The sequence below is a fragment of the Erpetoichthys calabaricus genome, chromosome 9 (genome assembly GCF_900747795.2).
Source record: "Erpetoichthys calabaricus chromosome 9, fErpCal1.3, whole genome shotgun sequence".
Classification (NCBI taxonomy): domain Eukaryota; kingdom Metazoa; phylum Chordata; class Cladistia; order Polypteriformes; family Polypteridae; genus Erpetoichthys; species Erpetoichthys calabaricus.
The window spans coordinates 46,649,787-46,665,330 of record NC_041402.2 but is presented as its reverse complement, the minus strand read 5'-3'; the positions used below and the strand labels follow the sequence as shown (position 1 = coordinate 46,665,330).

General features: G+C 36.6%; 1 protein-coding gene across 1 annotated transcript; it reads left to right on the top strand.

Moving 5' to 3' along the window:
• Nucleotides 1–1,833: 1,833 nt before the first annotated feature.
• Nucleotides 1,834–14,224, top strand: got2a (glutamic-oxaloacetic transaminase 2a, mitochondrial). Its single transcript, XM_028809581.2, has 10 exons — nucleotides 1,834–1,995; nucleotides 5,585–5,741; nucleotides 7,910–8,038; nucleotides 8,622–8,681; nucleotides 9,528–9,689; nucleotides 9,827–9,931; nucleotides 10,346–10,496; nucleotides 10,608–10,773; nucleotides 12,506–12,656; nucleotides 12,889–14,224. Exons 1-10 carry the CDS (start codon nucleotides 1,913–1,915, stop codon nucleotides 13,009–13,011), a joined length of 1,287 nt encoding a protein of 428 aa, XP_028665414.1. The 5' UTR covers nucleotides 1,834–1,912; the 3' UTR covers nucleotides 13,012–14,224.
• Nucleotides 14,225–15,544: the final 1,320 nt, after the last annotated feature.

Below are 15,544 nucleotides of genomic sequence, written 5' to 3'. Positions count from 1 at the left end.
TGCTGCCATGTGCAAGATTCAAACATCCACTAAGTGAATTTTGTATACTAATACAATAGGACAATGCATAGGTATTGTCCTCAAAAGAATATATGAGATACAAAAAACTGTAGCTGATTCATTCGAATGCCAGCCTAAATGTAGACAGCAGTATAGAATGAAACTAAGTCTGCAAGCAGGACAGCTTTACCCTAATTTGTTTTTTTTAAACCACCAGCCCATATACTGTAGGTTTTACAATTATATAATATATTTAAATATCATAACATTGATTCTATTTTATTTATTTATTCAATTTCAGTTTTAACCTGGTGCAGTGGTAAAAAAAAAAGCTGTCACATAACTCCCGAGTTCAAATCCCAGTGTGCTTATGCTTTCCTTGTCAAGATGTGTTTTTCTGTGCCAGTACTCCAGTTGTTCTCCCATGCTCTGGCATGTGCTATCCTATACTGGATTAATCATCTTTTATAATTGTCGGATGCATTGCTTTTTGCAATACAAGTGTCATTTTCTATAAATGAAGCCTTCTATACACACTGTGAACTGTTATCCTTTGCACGCGCATTTTTACCACTGGACCTACTTCTCACGACTCACTTGCGGTCAGTGGCAACTCGTTCTGCCACACTTTTCCCCAACTCCATGAGCCTGAAGTTCCGCCGATGCCCGCGCACCCGGAAAAACGAAACTTAGTGGATGGAGAAGCGGTGGTGGTGCTGCCCTGGTGCTAGTCTCTCAGTTTTCTTCAGATCTGAGCCTCGCGGCTCTCCAGCAAACCCGCCGAAAAACCATTACGGTGCTCGGCGCCGACGGTACAATATAATACTACAAAAATACAAAGCGTCCCGTTTCTACTTCAGTGTAAGTAAATGCAAATTATGACATAATAAAGGCTAGTTTCTGTCGTGTTAAATATTGTACTTAAATTACACATTAATTACTTCAGAACCACAATTATGCATGGTCTTCGGATTTTGTGAGACGGTTTTGCTGTGAAGCTTGCACTAGGGCGTTAAAAAGATCAAAATCACGTGAATTAAACACACTCGAAGTAAGAAGTACAGTACTATTCTATAGATCGGAGTGGCTCTACAGCTACGAACGACAAAGAATTGTGGAAAATCGAGGTTCAAAGCCCCGCCCATTGGCCAGCTATTTGCATTTTGAGAACTTGAAAATGAAAATGCAAAGTGGAAATGCGTTTTACTTTTCATTTTTGCAGCCTCATTGCGAATCAGGCTGATAATTAAACTGCAAATGGGAGTATTTCATTTTCACTTTAGTTTTTGCAGAATTCTTGCGCGCAGACTTTGAAAATGAAATTGCAAATTAGGGTATTTTGTTTCTATTTAAATTTTTGCAGCATACTCGCATTCTTGTGCAGAGACTTTGAAAATGAAATTGCAAAAGAGAGATTTCATTGTCATTTAATAATTTTAATTTTTGTTGAAAAAACTCCCATAGGCAAAAAAAGAGGTACAGTGAGGGGTAAAAAATTAGTTTGAGAGGTGTCTGACATATGGTTGTTCTTCGTCAGTTTAAGTCGGAAGAGCAATAAAAACCTTTGTTTTTGGACTGCTACATCCACTTGACTGTGTTTATTTCTCCCGCCTGGAAAGGGACATTACAATGTATATATTATAAAATAACCTTTTTTGAGTGACGGGATTAGGTTTCAGTAGAATACATTTAAAACAGTTCAGGTTAAAAAATAGTTTAACGGTGCAGATAATTAACAATTTGCGATTGTCGAGAAGCTGTCTGCCTTTCGTTGCCCAGTGTGTGGCGTTGCTCCCCGAGTGCGCATGCTTCAAAAGCTTTCGTCACATGATAAGCGCCACTTCTTTTTCGTCCCGGCGTGCATTGTGACATCCTGTGCCCTGTTTGCCCTGCCAGACTCCACTGTGCAGCAATGGCCCTCTTAAAGTCTAGCAAACTTCTCTGCAATGTCGGGAATTATTATCCTTGTTTGTCGTCTTTTCCCGTCAGGGCCAGGTAATGCACTTATTTTTTCACCTCTGTACTCTTCCATGTTTTTTTTTATTCCGGTTGTTGGGCCCGGGGAAAGGGCGTTGAGGGGGTTTGAAAGGCACCGTGAAATTTAGAGGTTTACATAATTCTCGACTTTTGTCACGTGTGATTTTTCAGCTTTTACCCATTTCTGCATTTTTGCTGTCTTCAAAGAGATATACCTTTATTACTAGTGCATTTTAAAATGCTATTATAGACGGCCGTTTACAAATGCATGGTGTGCCCTTGAGTAAATTAAAATACACTCTGACACCAGTGGGCCCTGGATATTGCTTTCCTGTGTAAAGGATTCCGTGTTTGACATTCAGTTATTGCATTTTAACTTAAATGAGTATTTTGAAAAGTACATTTTCAATCAATCGCTAAGCGATAGTGATGTGTGCTTATTTTTCAATAGCAGTTTTAAATATTTCCTTTATCCATCTCCTGTTTTCTGACTTTGGAAGGTCAGATTATAAACAAACTTTGGGTTAGTAGAGGTTAGGTGTGAATTCGAGGCCCTCTCGTTATCAGCAAAATATGTGCTATATGATTTCCTTTGCATATCCCTCTGCTTTACTCCCAGTTCAGCCAAGATAAGCTTAAGGTTACTCGTGAATCAAAAGCTGGATCAAGCAGTTTAGAAAGATGGGTGGTTGGATATTGTAACAGGGGCTTGAATTGGGCACTTATAATAACGGTAGCAGTTCAAAAGGTGTCGGTCGTAACAATACAACAGTACAGCTAGTTTTAATGCCGATGACCACATTTTTAAAATACAATAGTCACAGTATTCAAAGTACGTTCCGAAAGGTGACGTTTATTACTTGTGCCACCTCGTGTATCCAGACAGCTAAAGGTTCACGTCATTTGGATAAAGACGTCGACCTTCGGTTGCTGTGTGTTGCGTCGTGATGTTGTGATTGGCTAATGCACACGTGCCCCTTTTAATATGGTTGGATGTTAATCTGCTGGCCCTGGTGCTTGTATGAGCCGTGTTTACCTACTGATGGAGAGAAAAATTTTATTCGTAGGTGAGAATTATGTGGAATTATTTGACATCTGCTGTTTTTAATTTCGAATTTGGCCAAATTTGAATAATGTGAATTTCCCCTTGGGATTAATAAAGTATCTATCTATCTATCTAAATTATGTAGGATGGTCGTAGACTTTTAGGTGGAACCCCAGCGTTGTTTCCATTTTAAATCCAAAAAAATGTGTAAAAGTCAGCCGACAAGCTGTAGTAATTTTTAGGTGTCTTCACTAAACCATTTAGAATTTAATGTACTGTAGTTGCATTTGTATAAATACTGTAAATATATTTCAGTATTTTCAGTTAACTTACTTGCAAAGTCTGATAGCATTTTCTAGACTTTTGAATGGGTTTTAGTTACCAGGTAAGCAAACTCTCGACTTCTGGTTAATGTATCTGCCACCAATTGCTCAAGTGTGCATCTTTGATGTAACCCTCTTTACAGTTTCTGCAACATTTGAAGAAAAATATTCTTCACTTTATCAATGCACATTTAACATCCAATTTTAGGGCAAGTAAAATGCTTGTAATATTTATACAGTACATATATTAATAAACCAATCAAATTATTTCATTTTACCTTCTGGTAGATTTTCAGTGAACTAGCAAAGTATCTTGGTTTTAATTATAGGCATTACAGAACTTCTGGTGAAATTAATGTCATATGTTAAGGATCCTTGTGTGGGACTGGTAAACTTGCCAATGGGTTAGAAGAAATGTTTTTTATCTCTCACACTTGCCAATTTAGAGCTTAATATAAATCCTAGACAATGACGGGTCATTATTTTCCAGTTTAGTTGGCCCGCACACTTGTGTGTGTGTGTGTGTGTGGTGTTTTGTTTTTGTTTTTTCTTTTTCCATTTTCTTAAATAAGCCAGTTACCAAATCTTGTTGTTTTCATTCAACACTTGTGATGTTTGAACTCAACAACAGTCAAACCTCATTAGTTTATTATGGCAATTTTCTTCCTAATCAGTCGTTCCTTAGTTATTGTCAGACATAAATATATTAAATGTAATTTTCAGATTTTTAAATCTTAAGAAAAAAAATCTTGTTTGTAATGTGTTTCATTTTTCATTAAACTAGTAAGAAAACAAAAGTTCAAAGCTCAAATATTACAGTAGAGGTAAACTGAGTAGAACAAAAACTTATTTAAAATTTCAAAGTCAAAACGTCATTTCCATAACCAAGTCCAGTATAATCTGAATTTTGTCCACAGAGACTGTCTTGTACATTCTGTTTTTGTTGCTATTTATTTATATGCTAACACATTGTTGAGGAGTTTCCTTATTTTACCATGCCTCTGCATATGCGAGAAATAGAATGTGGGTGGTCTGATGGTACAATACTTAGCTTTGCTGAAATAGGATACGTTTGCAGAGGTATTTCACTTTCACACCCCACAGTTATAGTGGGCCAGAGCCTGTTATGGCAGCACAGTAGGACGGAATACCAGTCCATCATAAGGCTCATACATATACACATGTACATGGACCAATATGGAATTGCACGTTAACCTGACCAGCATGCCTTTTTGCAGTTCATGTATATAATTGAGGGAGGTTGTTGTAATATGTTTGTATTTCTTGAACTTATATAAGAGTTAAACAAATAATGTCTATATCTTTGGGGGAATAGGAGGAACACCCATGCAAACACCATGATAATGCTTATACCCAACATGGACAAAATTGGCCTGGAACTAGAATCCAGGATCCTGGATCTTTGAGGAGGAATTACTATCCACTGTGTATTATGCCGCGTTTCAGTTTTGCATTCATGCAATTATTTTGTCATATATAAATCTTATGATCAAAAATAGAAATTGAGCAAGTTAGTTAAAATGCAAGAGATTCTAAATATAAACATATATTTACTTATTAAAAGGTACAATGAGAGGAAGAACCCAAAGAGAAAACAAGATAGCAAAGGAAAATTAAAATCCTGGAGGTCCTTGGCCCTTACGGTATAAGCATTGTTCCTGAAGTCTATTAGAATGAGTTGGCCTCTTTAGTTTATCTCAAAATGCCACAATGGAATCTCCTCCTTGCCATCAGGCTCATTGTCTGACCATTCCTTCACCAGCTTCCTTCCTATTCTGTGCATCTTACAGGAAGTGGCATCCCAGTAGGAAAAGCCCTGTAAAAATAGTTATAATTTTGATCATTCCTAGATGTTTTTCTTTCTGCTTCCATGATTCACCGCTTGGTATTTTCATAACTTTACCAGTAAATGTTATGAGCAATATTTAAGGAAATTTGCCATTCTGTGAAGGCTATTGTATGAATGTAGTTGTCTCTGTATGTTTGTTGTAACCTTGTTCTGCAGCAATAAAAATGCTGCCCACATGTAACCTTACTGAGTGGCTTATGACTTTTCATACCATTTTACCAAAACTGACCTTCTTGTTGTTCTGCTGCAGTTTTGTTTTTTTTTTTGTTTTTTTTGGATACCCTCTAAAAAATGTGTTGCAAATTTACAGAATATTCACTGTGCTATGGAGTTTCAGTATCGTCTTTGTGTATCACCTGTATTATCTAGCTCCTGGTGGTCGCATGTGGAGATGGGTCCACCTGATCCCATTCTTGGAGTAACGGAAGCTTTCAAGCGTGACTCTAACCCCAAAAAAATGAATCTTGGTGTGGGTGCTTATCGTGATGACAATGGCAAGCCTTATGTACTTAGCTGTGTGCGCAAGGTAAGTGAACAAAAAAGTGATTCCATCTACATATAGTCTTCCAGTATAGTCCTTGCAACATCCACGGCTGTTGTTTAGTTTTTAGCCACTGCAAAACTAAAAAATCTATGGGTATAATGTGCAAGTTAGGTATAGTTTGTCTTCAGGATATTGCAGGCAAGAGGCACAATAAATGTATATTCTCCACCTTTTGGAAAGCATTCACAGTCTAGTGGTGACTGCCAAGACTACACATTTCGACTGATACTAAGCAGTTGGTCTTTAATATATAAAGGGTTGTTGTGGACAACATTTGAATAATTCTAAGTTACAGTGCTGCAATAAAGTAAGTACATCACATGGAAGGATCTCTTTTCATATTTACATGTATGTTAAATGAGTAAATTTCCAATATTCATAATGAGTATCTACTGTACTTTAACAAAAGAAATAATGACAATTTTGTATAATCATTTATTCAGCAAAAAGTATGACATGGAAAAAATTAAGCCCTTGGCTTCTCTACATGGTGTTTAGCAAAAATGTTTTGTAGGCACCTCTTCATCGGTTAGCTCTACATCAAGTCCTGCAAGCATTTGTGTGAAGATTAGTACTGGGTTTTGACTTGGCCTATCCATAATCCTCCAGTTTCTTCTTTTTGGGCCTTATTTTTGTGCATTTGCTTCAGTGTTTTAGTTCAATGCCTTGTTGCAACACCCACTTGTGGTTCAACATCAGTTTTATAACAGATGAGAGTACTTGATGAAGGTGCAATGTAACACAATATGATATTCATGGTTGACTTTGAAATGGCAAGCTGGTCAGCAAATGCATAAGAAGTGCAGCCCCAAACCAAAACTCTTTCACCATCTTGTTTTACAGCTGATAAAAACGTTTATGTTCTCCTTGGTTTCTTGCTGAATGCCCACAGCATCTTTTGGCCAGCTTTTGGGCAGAATGTGATGGCATTACCTGGCTTGGATAGATTGCTAGTGGTCTGAAATGTTAATTTTTAGATGATCTTACAGACAGTGGACTTCTAATTTCTAAGAAACATGTAGTTTAATTTAAATATCTTTCCCGACTTAAAGCATCAGCAGTTTTCTGAGGAGCTCTGACTGCCTTTTTGATCTTGGCATACTGTAGCTCTACTGCTTAACTGCTTGGATGAAACCACACCACTGATATCTGGTATATAAGGTATAGTTCTCAAATTAATCTGTAATAATGATCTAAACATTTGTGCTGATTTGGGTACACCTGTTTCAGATTTTAGGTATTTGATCCAGTGACATGTACAGTAACCTTTTTTTGTGTAAGGAATTTGCCTTTTTTGTTTAGTGAGAAATTAGATTTTTATGTTATTTTTTTTACTCATAACACATTTTATCTGTTAATACTGTCAAAATTTCAGTCCAGTATGTTTTGCCTAAAACTTATTTAAATATCTAGGGATATATATATTTTTTTATTATTACACATTGTACAGGAAGTCTTAATCAGAGCTGGGATACCAGGAAAGTGTAGGATTGAAGTGATGTAATTGAAGGATAACAGAGGGTCACTATCAAGTGATTAGTGTTCCCTAATAAGATACAGGGCAATAGGGAGTCCCATCATCTTGTATGTGGCTATATGTATATAGCAGGCGAAGAACATGGGAATTGTCTAGCCCTTCAACAGAATGTTTGGTCTAGGTTTACAAGGACACCTGGCTCCCTAGTGGGAGCTCTGGTAGAATAGAATCAAACTTTCTGGCCTAGGCCTGGAAGTGATTCTCCTGAAGGAGCTTTTAATCTAGGTCACCAGACTAATGAATGTGAAGTTGAGCGGAAAGACTAATACTGAGCTTTTGGAAGAAGAAAGGCCTGAGAGTACTCTGTAAGAAGATGCTAAAGGCTGGAAGCGGGCCTACTGGGCAAAATATATATCTCTTTTTAAATATTTTTGTTTCATACCCATGCAAATTGTTGTGCTTTTTTGCCATATTGTTTGTATATAGACTGATGTTATTTTCACACCATGCTTGTTCGTATCTGATTACCTACTGTTTAAAATGAGAAAATCTCTTGACTATACAGCTTTGATGGTGAATGCACCCATTTGATAAAATTCACTTTGTGGATTGTTTATGAATTAATAAACTCTTATGTGTGTGTTTTTTTTGTTTTTTTTTCTCCTTTTACTAGGCTGAGGCTCAGATTGCAGCTAAGAAGCTAGACAAAGAGTATCTTCCCATTGCTGGCCTAGCCGAATTTAACAAGGCTTCTGTGGAGCTGGCCCTAGGGCCTACTAATGAGGTCATAAAAAGTGGTCGGGTGAGTTGACGTTCTTCATTTTGAATGATTGGGAATTCCATCAATTTTAAAAGGAGAGTGAAAATACCTGATGCAGTAAAGAGCATGATATGTTCTGTTTGGAGTAGAATGTGTTTATTGCTGCATTTCAATTTACAGCAATTAAGTGGAATTATGAGTGATATGATGTACTGTCTCTCAGGATAATAGAATATCAAATAACCAAAAAAAAGAGTTTTTCTAACCGCCGGTTGACATAATGGAAAGAGAAAAACATTTAAACACTGTCAGCAGAGTTGCCCAGTTGGTATTTATGGTCGGCTGAGAGCTGTTCTTTAATGTAAGGACAAATTACTTGATGTCTTTTTTTTTATAATCCATAAGACTTTTCCAGCTTAGAGTTTATACTATACCTATTTCAGGCTAATTATAAGCTCATACGTGGCTGTTCAACTACTACAAAAAAAAGTAGTGATTAAGACTATGACTAACCTAAAAAAATAAACCGTATGTAAGGTATATTTGCTTTATAGCACATTGAGTTTGTCCCCAGAGGATAACACCATATCATTTACATGGATTGCTTCTATCATTTTATTTGTAGTTCACAACTGTGCAGACCATTTCAGGAACTGGGTCTCTTCGTGTGGGAGCCAACTTCCTGGTAAGTTACTGTTGTCCACCTTTTACGCAAATTTTAACATTGTTTTCTGATGCTGGTGGCATATTTTAATGCAGTAGTGCTAGCCATTGTACAGACTCCTTTATCAGAGTTGTAAGTCTTGGTTCAGGGTCTCTGGAGTTTTTATGTTTTCTCGTTGTCCACTTGGGCTTTATCTGCGTACTGTGTTTTTTTTCCTCCCACCTTCTATAGATGTGCAGGGTAGATTGATTTGACTAACTTGTAGTGGTAAAAGAATTTAGTGGATGAATAGTTTACAAGGTAATAAATTCTTTATATTGTAATTAACAAAGTATATTTGTTTTGTTTAAATAATTACAGAGTGTGCCACTTGGCTCTATATCAGAATAGAAACTTGTCTGTCACTAATAGATTTGTCAAAAATGCTAAAACATAATCAGACATACAGAATTGGGGAATTCTGATTGATTTCTAGTTGTAAATTGGGGTCACTGACCCTGAAGCAGAGTGACTATGGTTTGTACCTGACTGATGTCCTGGACAGGCTTGGTTTCTGCCAGGATAGGCTCTGGTCTATCTTGACCCTTTTATTAAATGGATTTGGGAATATATTTAAATATTTTTAAATCTGAATATAAAAGAAGTCTGAATCTTGCTCAAGTTGAAACTATACTGTGCTCCTTAATGGTGTTTAGTTTATGTTGCATGTATTCAGAATCTGGAACCATGATAAATTATGAAATTGCAGTACTTAAGTTTCCAGGGCTCACTTGTCTTTCTGGGCAAATGTTGACTACAATGCCATAATAAGGCCCATTGTTGTGATATTAGGACTGTTCGAAAGCTTTCTATGTTCTTTTTCAACAGGCAAGATTTTACCAGGCCAGCCGTGATGTATACCTTCCAAAACCATCTTGGGGTAACCACACACCCATCTTCAGAGATGCTGGAATGCAACTCTCTGGATATCGTTACTATGACCCTAAAACATGTGGATTTGACTTTGCTGGTGCCGTGGAAGATCTGTCTGTAAGGGGATGTTAAAAGCTTGTTTGCAAATATGTGTTAATATTTGTTGGTTCTATGTAATGTGTTAATCTATTTGGATATGTCTTCTGTAAAGTTCATTTATTTTCTTTATAATTTTTTGGTATGTTCTTTTTCAGAAAATCCCAGAAAAGAGCATCATTCTATTCCACGCCTGTGCTCACAATCCCACTGGTGTGGATCCCAAACCAGAGCAGTGGAAGGAGTTGGCTTCAGTTGTTAAAGTGAGTTTAAACAATGAAAATTATAGATAGATCTTTATTGTGTAGAGTATGGATTTCATTTTAATATGCAAAACCCAGTGTGAACGATATTATTGTTGCCAAGTGCTCCAGCAGAAGTATTTGGTGATCCAAGTAGAAATTGTCCAAATTGTTGAATCTGTAGTTATCACATGTGGCTCAAACCCAAATCCTACCAGTTCATAAGAATTTTACCTATATTACTGTGTTCTTTAAACTTTGATTTATAAGTTTGCACAGCATCATGAAACTTGACCAGTTCATTTTGTGTTAAATCTTAAATTGCAAATTATTGGATGACCAATGTATATTTCATGAATCCAGTATAGTACTTTTGGCTTAGTATGTATACATTTTATCAAGGTCTTCAGATTTTTTTTTTTTTTTTTGTTACAGCAAAGAAACCTATTTCCCTTCTTTGACATGGCATATCAGGGGTTTGCAAGTGGAGATATTGATCGTGATGCATGGGCTGTCCGCTATTTCATCGAACAAGGCCTTAATGTTGTTCTTTCTCAGTCCTATGCTAAAAATATGGGATTATATGGTGAGAATTTCCTTGTTTTCATTTTTAGTGACTGTTTAAAGGCACAACTATCTTTTCACTGGTAAATGCGAAGCACAATTTTTTAATTTATAAAATTTTCCCAATCCTCAGGTGAGCGTGTAGGAGCCTTCACTGTTGTGTGTGGTGATGCTGATGAGGCAAAACGTGTTGAATCCCAGTTGAAGATCCTGATTCGCCCAATGTATTCCAACCCCCCACTTAATGGGGCCCGTATCGCTGCCACTATTATGAACACCCCTGAGTTAAGGCAGGAATGGTAAGATTTTAGTCTTCTGTGTTTTGTGATCCCTTTTTTTAATTCTGTATTTAAATATCTTCGATTAGCCATATAATTAAGGGATGTGTTAGTTGGGCAGTGCAGTGAGCTTGTCTGTGAAGATGAAACATAAATTGTTAGGTTTGACTGATAATGCTTTTTGGCATTCTTGAATATGGTGCAATTTTGAGAGAATTATAAATTCATTATGAAAATGTGAAGAAGTGACTGAATATACTTTAATTTCTAACTTTCTGAAAAAGGACAACCTTGCTCTTCGCATTCATATTATGTCAGTGTATAATAAAACAAGTTTTCATGTATGGAACCTGTTACATTAAACTCGCACCATCCATTTTTAAGTAGTAATGTTACAGAAACCACTCTGGAAATGGGGTCTGTGTGAAATCTTGTTAGTGTTAATTGTGAAGTGGGGAATAAAATGCAGAGACAGTTTAATTCACACCCTGATAATTTGTGTCAGCAGTTTACATACCCTTCAAGAGAGTTACCAAAGTAATGAGTTTCAGGTTACCCAGAATCTTTAAATTGGTGCCGATGAGCCACTATGAAATTAAAGACTGCTCATCGGTCATTTTATTATATTCATTTATTCTGGTTGGTGGGGTTTTTATCATTGGCCCTCACAGTTTTGTATACCTTGCTGTGAGGAGTTTCACTTCATTGTACAGTGATAGTAATGTAACAGTTTTTGCTGTTTTTAAAGAAAACCTTTCTCATATTTAGAGAAATTACTGCATGCATTATATATTCATGCACTGACATGTGCCTCAGTTTGAGACCATCCATTCAGCCGAATGTTGGACACACAGTGTACAGATCATTACAGTTGAGGCTCTGTGGGTCTCTGGTACATGTACTTTTATTGCCGGTACTGAGTCGCACAAACAGATCTTGTGTTGGCCTCTGAACATGGAGTCTGTGTAAGGGAGTGTTTCTCAACCCCTGGATCACGACCATGGTTCCTGCTAATGGGTAGTGTTGCCATTCGTTGTTTCATGTGTGGGTCGCAGTGTTCCGCCTAAATGATTGGCAGCGCTGTGCAGTATGTTTCTTCATTTCTAGGATGAGCTTGTTTCAACCCCCCCCCCCCCCTTGGGGGTGCAGCTTACAATTGATACTAATTGGTTTGTCATTGAATTAAAAAAGCAAAACTAGTTTCTGGTGTCTTGAGCCATATAACTGGTGTAAGGAAGGCAATGTGGGCTGAATGCTAAAGAATTTCCGACGTGGAGCAGTGCTGGTAAAAACAAACCTTAAAGGGCCCTGCAGAAGTAATTAAATTGGTGCATGACTGTAGTCTGCTATTTGAGGAATGTAGAATGGGTGGCTTATCACATTAGTAGGCTATATCTTGTATTAAGGTATGTTTTTATGCAAAAGCGCCAATCTGTGAAGTAACTGGATACATTTTTAATGTTGAGTGACTTGACTAGTAAGAATCTGTTTCTTGGACCCTGCACTTAAGGCTGTGCATCTGACTAATTTGTCTGTGTAAAGGCTGAAATAAGATGGTTCACGTCAGATATTCAGAAATTTTTTGTTTGTCTTATATAGATGTGCTTAAGGTCAAATGGTGCTATTTATGACTTTTTATCTGAGTGACTTTGCCCAGTATTTTTTTTTTTTTTTTTTTTTTGCCACATTACATTCAGCTTCCTTACTACACTAATAGCATTTTATACATAGCTGTTTTGGTTTTTATTTATAGGTTGCAAGAAGTAAAAGGAATGGCTAACCGTATAATTGGCATGAGGGAACAGCTTGTGTCCAACTTGAAAAAGGAAGGGTCTAGCCATAATTGGCAGCATATCATTGACCAGATTGGCATGTTCTGTTTCACTGGCCTCAAACCCGAGCAGGTAAGTTTTTTAGCCAAATCTGGTTTATTGCAGGTAGTGTAATTTTTAAAGAGTATGAATCTCCAATAATACTTGGAAATTTTCTGAATTTTCCAGACAGGCAATCCTACCTAGGTTTTAACCATTTCTGAGGTGTTCAAGTTCTTTGTCACCACAATATAAAATATTTTTGTTTTTTACTTTTTGAAGGCCTTCTTATAACTTTCATGTTTAATTTCTTTTCTTGATTTAGGTTGAACGTCTCACAAAGGAGTCTTCTATCTACATGACAAAAGATGGGCGCATCTCTGTTGCTGGTGTGTCATCATCGAATGTAGCTTACCTTGCCCATGGAATACACCAGGTCACCAAGTAAAAGTGCAAATGTGTTGGAGTGAAACCAGTTCATTTATTTTTGAGTACTTGCATCTGGAACTTAGAGAACAACTCAAAGTTGTGTGTGACAAGTTAAATGTTTCCCCTAGAAGGCAACTGAATTATGAGCTTTGGAGCTTGATAATCTTAAAAGCAACTGTCTACCATTTTAGATACATGCCTACTGTAAAGAATGGCACACTTGTACTCTGCTACTTAATACAACTCCAAGTTGTTCCATAGAATCTCATTTTTACCTTATTCCTGGATGTGGTGGCAGCGATTGCAAAGAATATGGTTTGATTAGCAGGAGCTTTGATTTCGATTACAGCTGCATCCAAACTTTGTATGGAAAATTTTCCAAATAATCCATTGATAATGCAAGCATTTTGAACACGTTCTCTGGGCAAATAACTGCCCTTATTTAGCCTAAGTAGTGATTCATTCTTACTATGTAGCTGAAGTTACCTTGACACAAGGATACAATCAGACTATTTTAAGGATGCTTTGCATCATTTATGGAAGTCGTAGCCCCAAAATCGGCGGGCAGCAGTCCTATCTAAAAGTTGCTTGTTTAGATTGTGGCTACATAACTCGTCATCCATGCCTACTTAACTAAATACACAGAGCCAGTACCAAAAATTCTCAATGCTGAATTTGACAAAAAAATGCTTTAGGCACATTCTCATAATGGAATGTTGTCTTTATTGGGTCTCTAACTTTTGCTCAATAAAAAAAAAAAAAAAAATTGTAAATGTCTAAATTTCAAAATTGCTTCAGAATCTTCTCCTCAAATTATAGTTCTCAGCCTCAAATATAATTCTCAGTTGTCAGGAAGAGTAAAGACAATGTGGCAATGAAATATGAAACAAAATACTACTGCATCCAACTTATAGTTAAAATACATTTAATATTTTCAAAACAAATCTTAAATGCCATATACAGTTTTTTTTTTTTTTTGGTCTGCACAATGTCCGTTACCTAAAAGGAACAGTGCTGTTCATTTCATCAGCAGGGCCGACTGTCAAATTTGTAGCATATGAAAATGCCCACATTAAAGGGTTCTAAAACAGATTTTGGTATCTGATCAAAAGTATTAACCTCTGAGGTTACGTAAAGCACTTGGAAAATGTGTGTATAAATGTATTCACACATGAGCTGCACTTTTTGATAATTGTGTCATTTGTCCAAATAAAAATGAACTGCAATCATGATATAGAGGTTTCTGTTAATTTTGCTGCCTGGGGTGGATGGGAATCGGGCGTGTCAATGGCATTCTTGATTGGTTTGCTTTCACTGTTTGGTTGAATTTTGTGTTTTGCTTTAGTACACTGGAGGATGTGCAAGCAGTACACATAAAAAGAAGGGGTCTAAAATTGAACCTGCTTTAGGTGCCTTTTTAAACTTTTTAAGAGGTTTCTTTTAGATGTAAGAGTGTTTTACGGTGATGAGTATTGACCTTTAATACAATGCAGACTATTTGCTGATTTAAAATCATTACATTTTTGACACTGTCACATTTTTTCCCTAATAGACTGATTAATGACCATCAATTAGTGTCTTTAAACAAATGTTACTGATCCACTAGAACAAGTCCTTCTTAATTGGTGACCAGTTTTTGCTGCAAATTAACTCCTTTTCCTTTCAATTTAATTGACTTTTTAAGATTTTTTTTTCCCCCACTGAATTGCTTCCTTTCTTGCCTTAAATGGCACCTAAACAAAAATGAAATGTGAAGTGAGTGAGCCAACAGAAGGGCCTCAAACTCCAACCAATTTAACTCCAACCAGTTGCTTAATTAGGCACCAATTCTTGGTGTTAATTAAACCTGTTGCTGCTGTCATTGTGCAATAGCAGATATTTCTGAAATTGATTTTTCTTTTCTAAAAACACTTAAAATATTTTGGGGACCTGAGCAGATCAACATTCTTGAGATCTTCATCTTTCTTTTCAGTAATTATATGATGGACGCAGTTTGCTGGTCATGTTTTGGCTCATATTCTCTCATTGTTAGGCTGCTAATTAAGGAAAAACAATGTGTCCTGAGTCTTCAAGGGCAAGTCAATTAGCAGCAAAAACAGGTCACTAATTTAAAGGGATAGAATGAAAACCTGCAGCCACTGCACCCCTCCAGAACCATAGTTGGGGACCCCTGCCCTAGAATCTGTAAGCTAGTACACTACACTACTTTAATCTGCAACTGTTGTCACACTTTTTCCATTTCAAATGACATTTACAGGTTTTCTACCATGAAATGAGAAATTCTAGCAAAATCTGCCCATGAAGATTCAATCTGATCCTTTGATTTGGCCATTCCAGACACTCAGCTGTTGTATGCATGTTTGGGATACATTTTGACTCTAAGATTTGATAGTAATGCACAGTATCTGTATTAAGGGGCTGATTGAATAGAGTTGAAGTACAAATGAGATTTTTCAAACAAGAGAAAATAATTTTAATATTACAACAGCTATCTATTCAAGCTACTGTTTTACAATTTAAAAGAAGTCAACTAACAGGAGAATGTGCCATTA

Coding starts and splice junctions, on each gene's coding strand:
- got2a (XM_028809581.2), top strand. CDS start 1,913: ATGGCCCTCTTAAAGTCTAGCAAACTTCTCTGCAATGTCGGGAATTAT. Junction 1,996..5,584: donor TCTTTTCCCGTCAGGGCCAG/GTAATGCACTTA, acceptor TGTATTATCTAG/CTCCTGGTGGTCGCATGTGG. Junction 9,932..10,345: donor AGTTGGCTTCAGTTGTTAAA/GTGAGTTTAAAC, acceptor TTTTTGTTACAG/CAAAGAAACCTATTTCCCTT.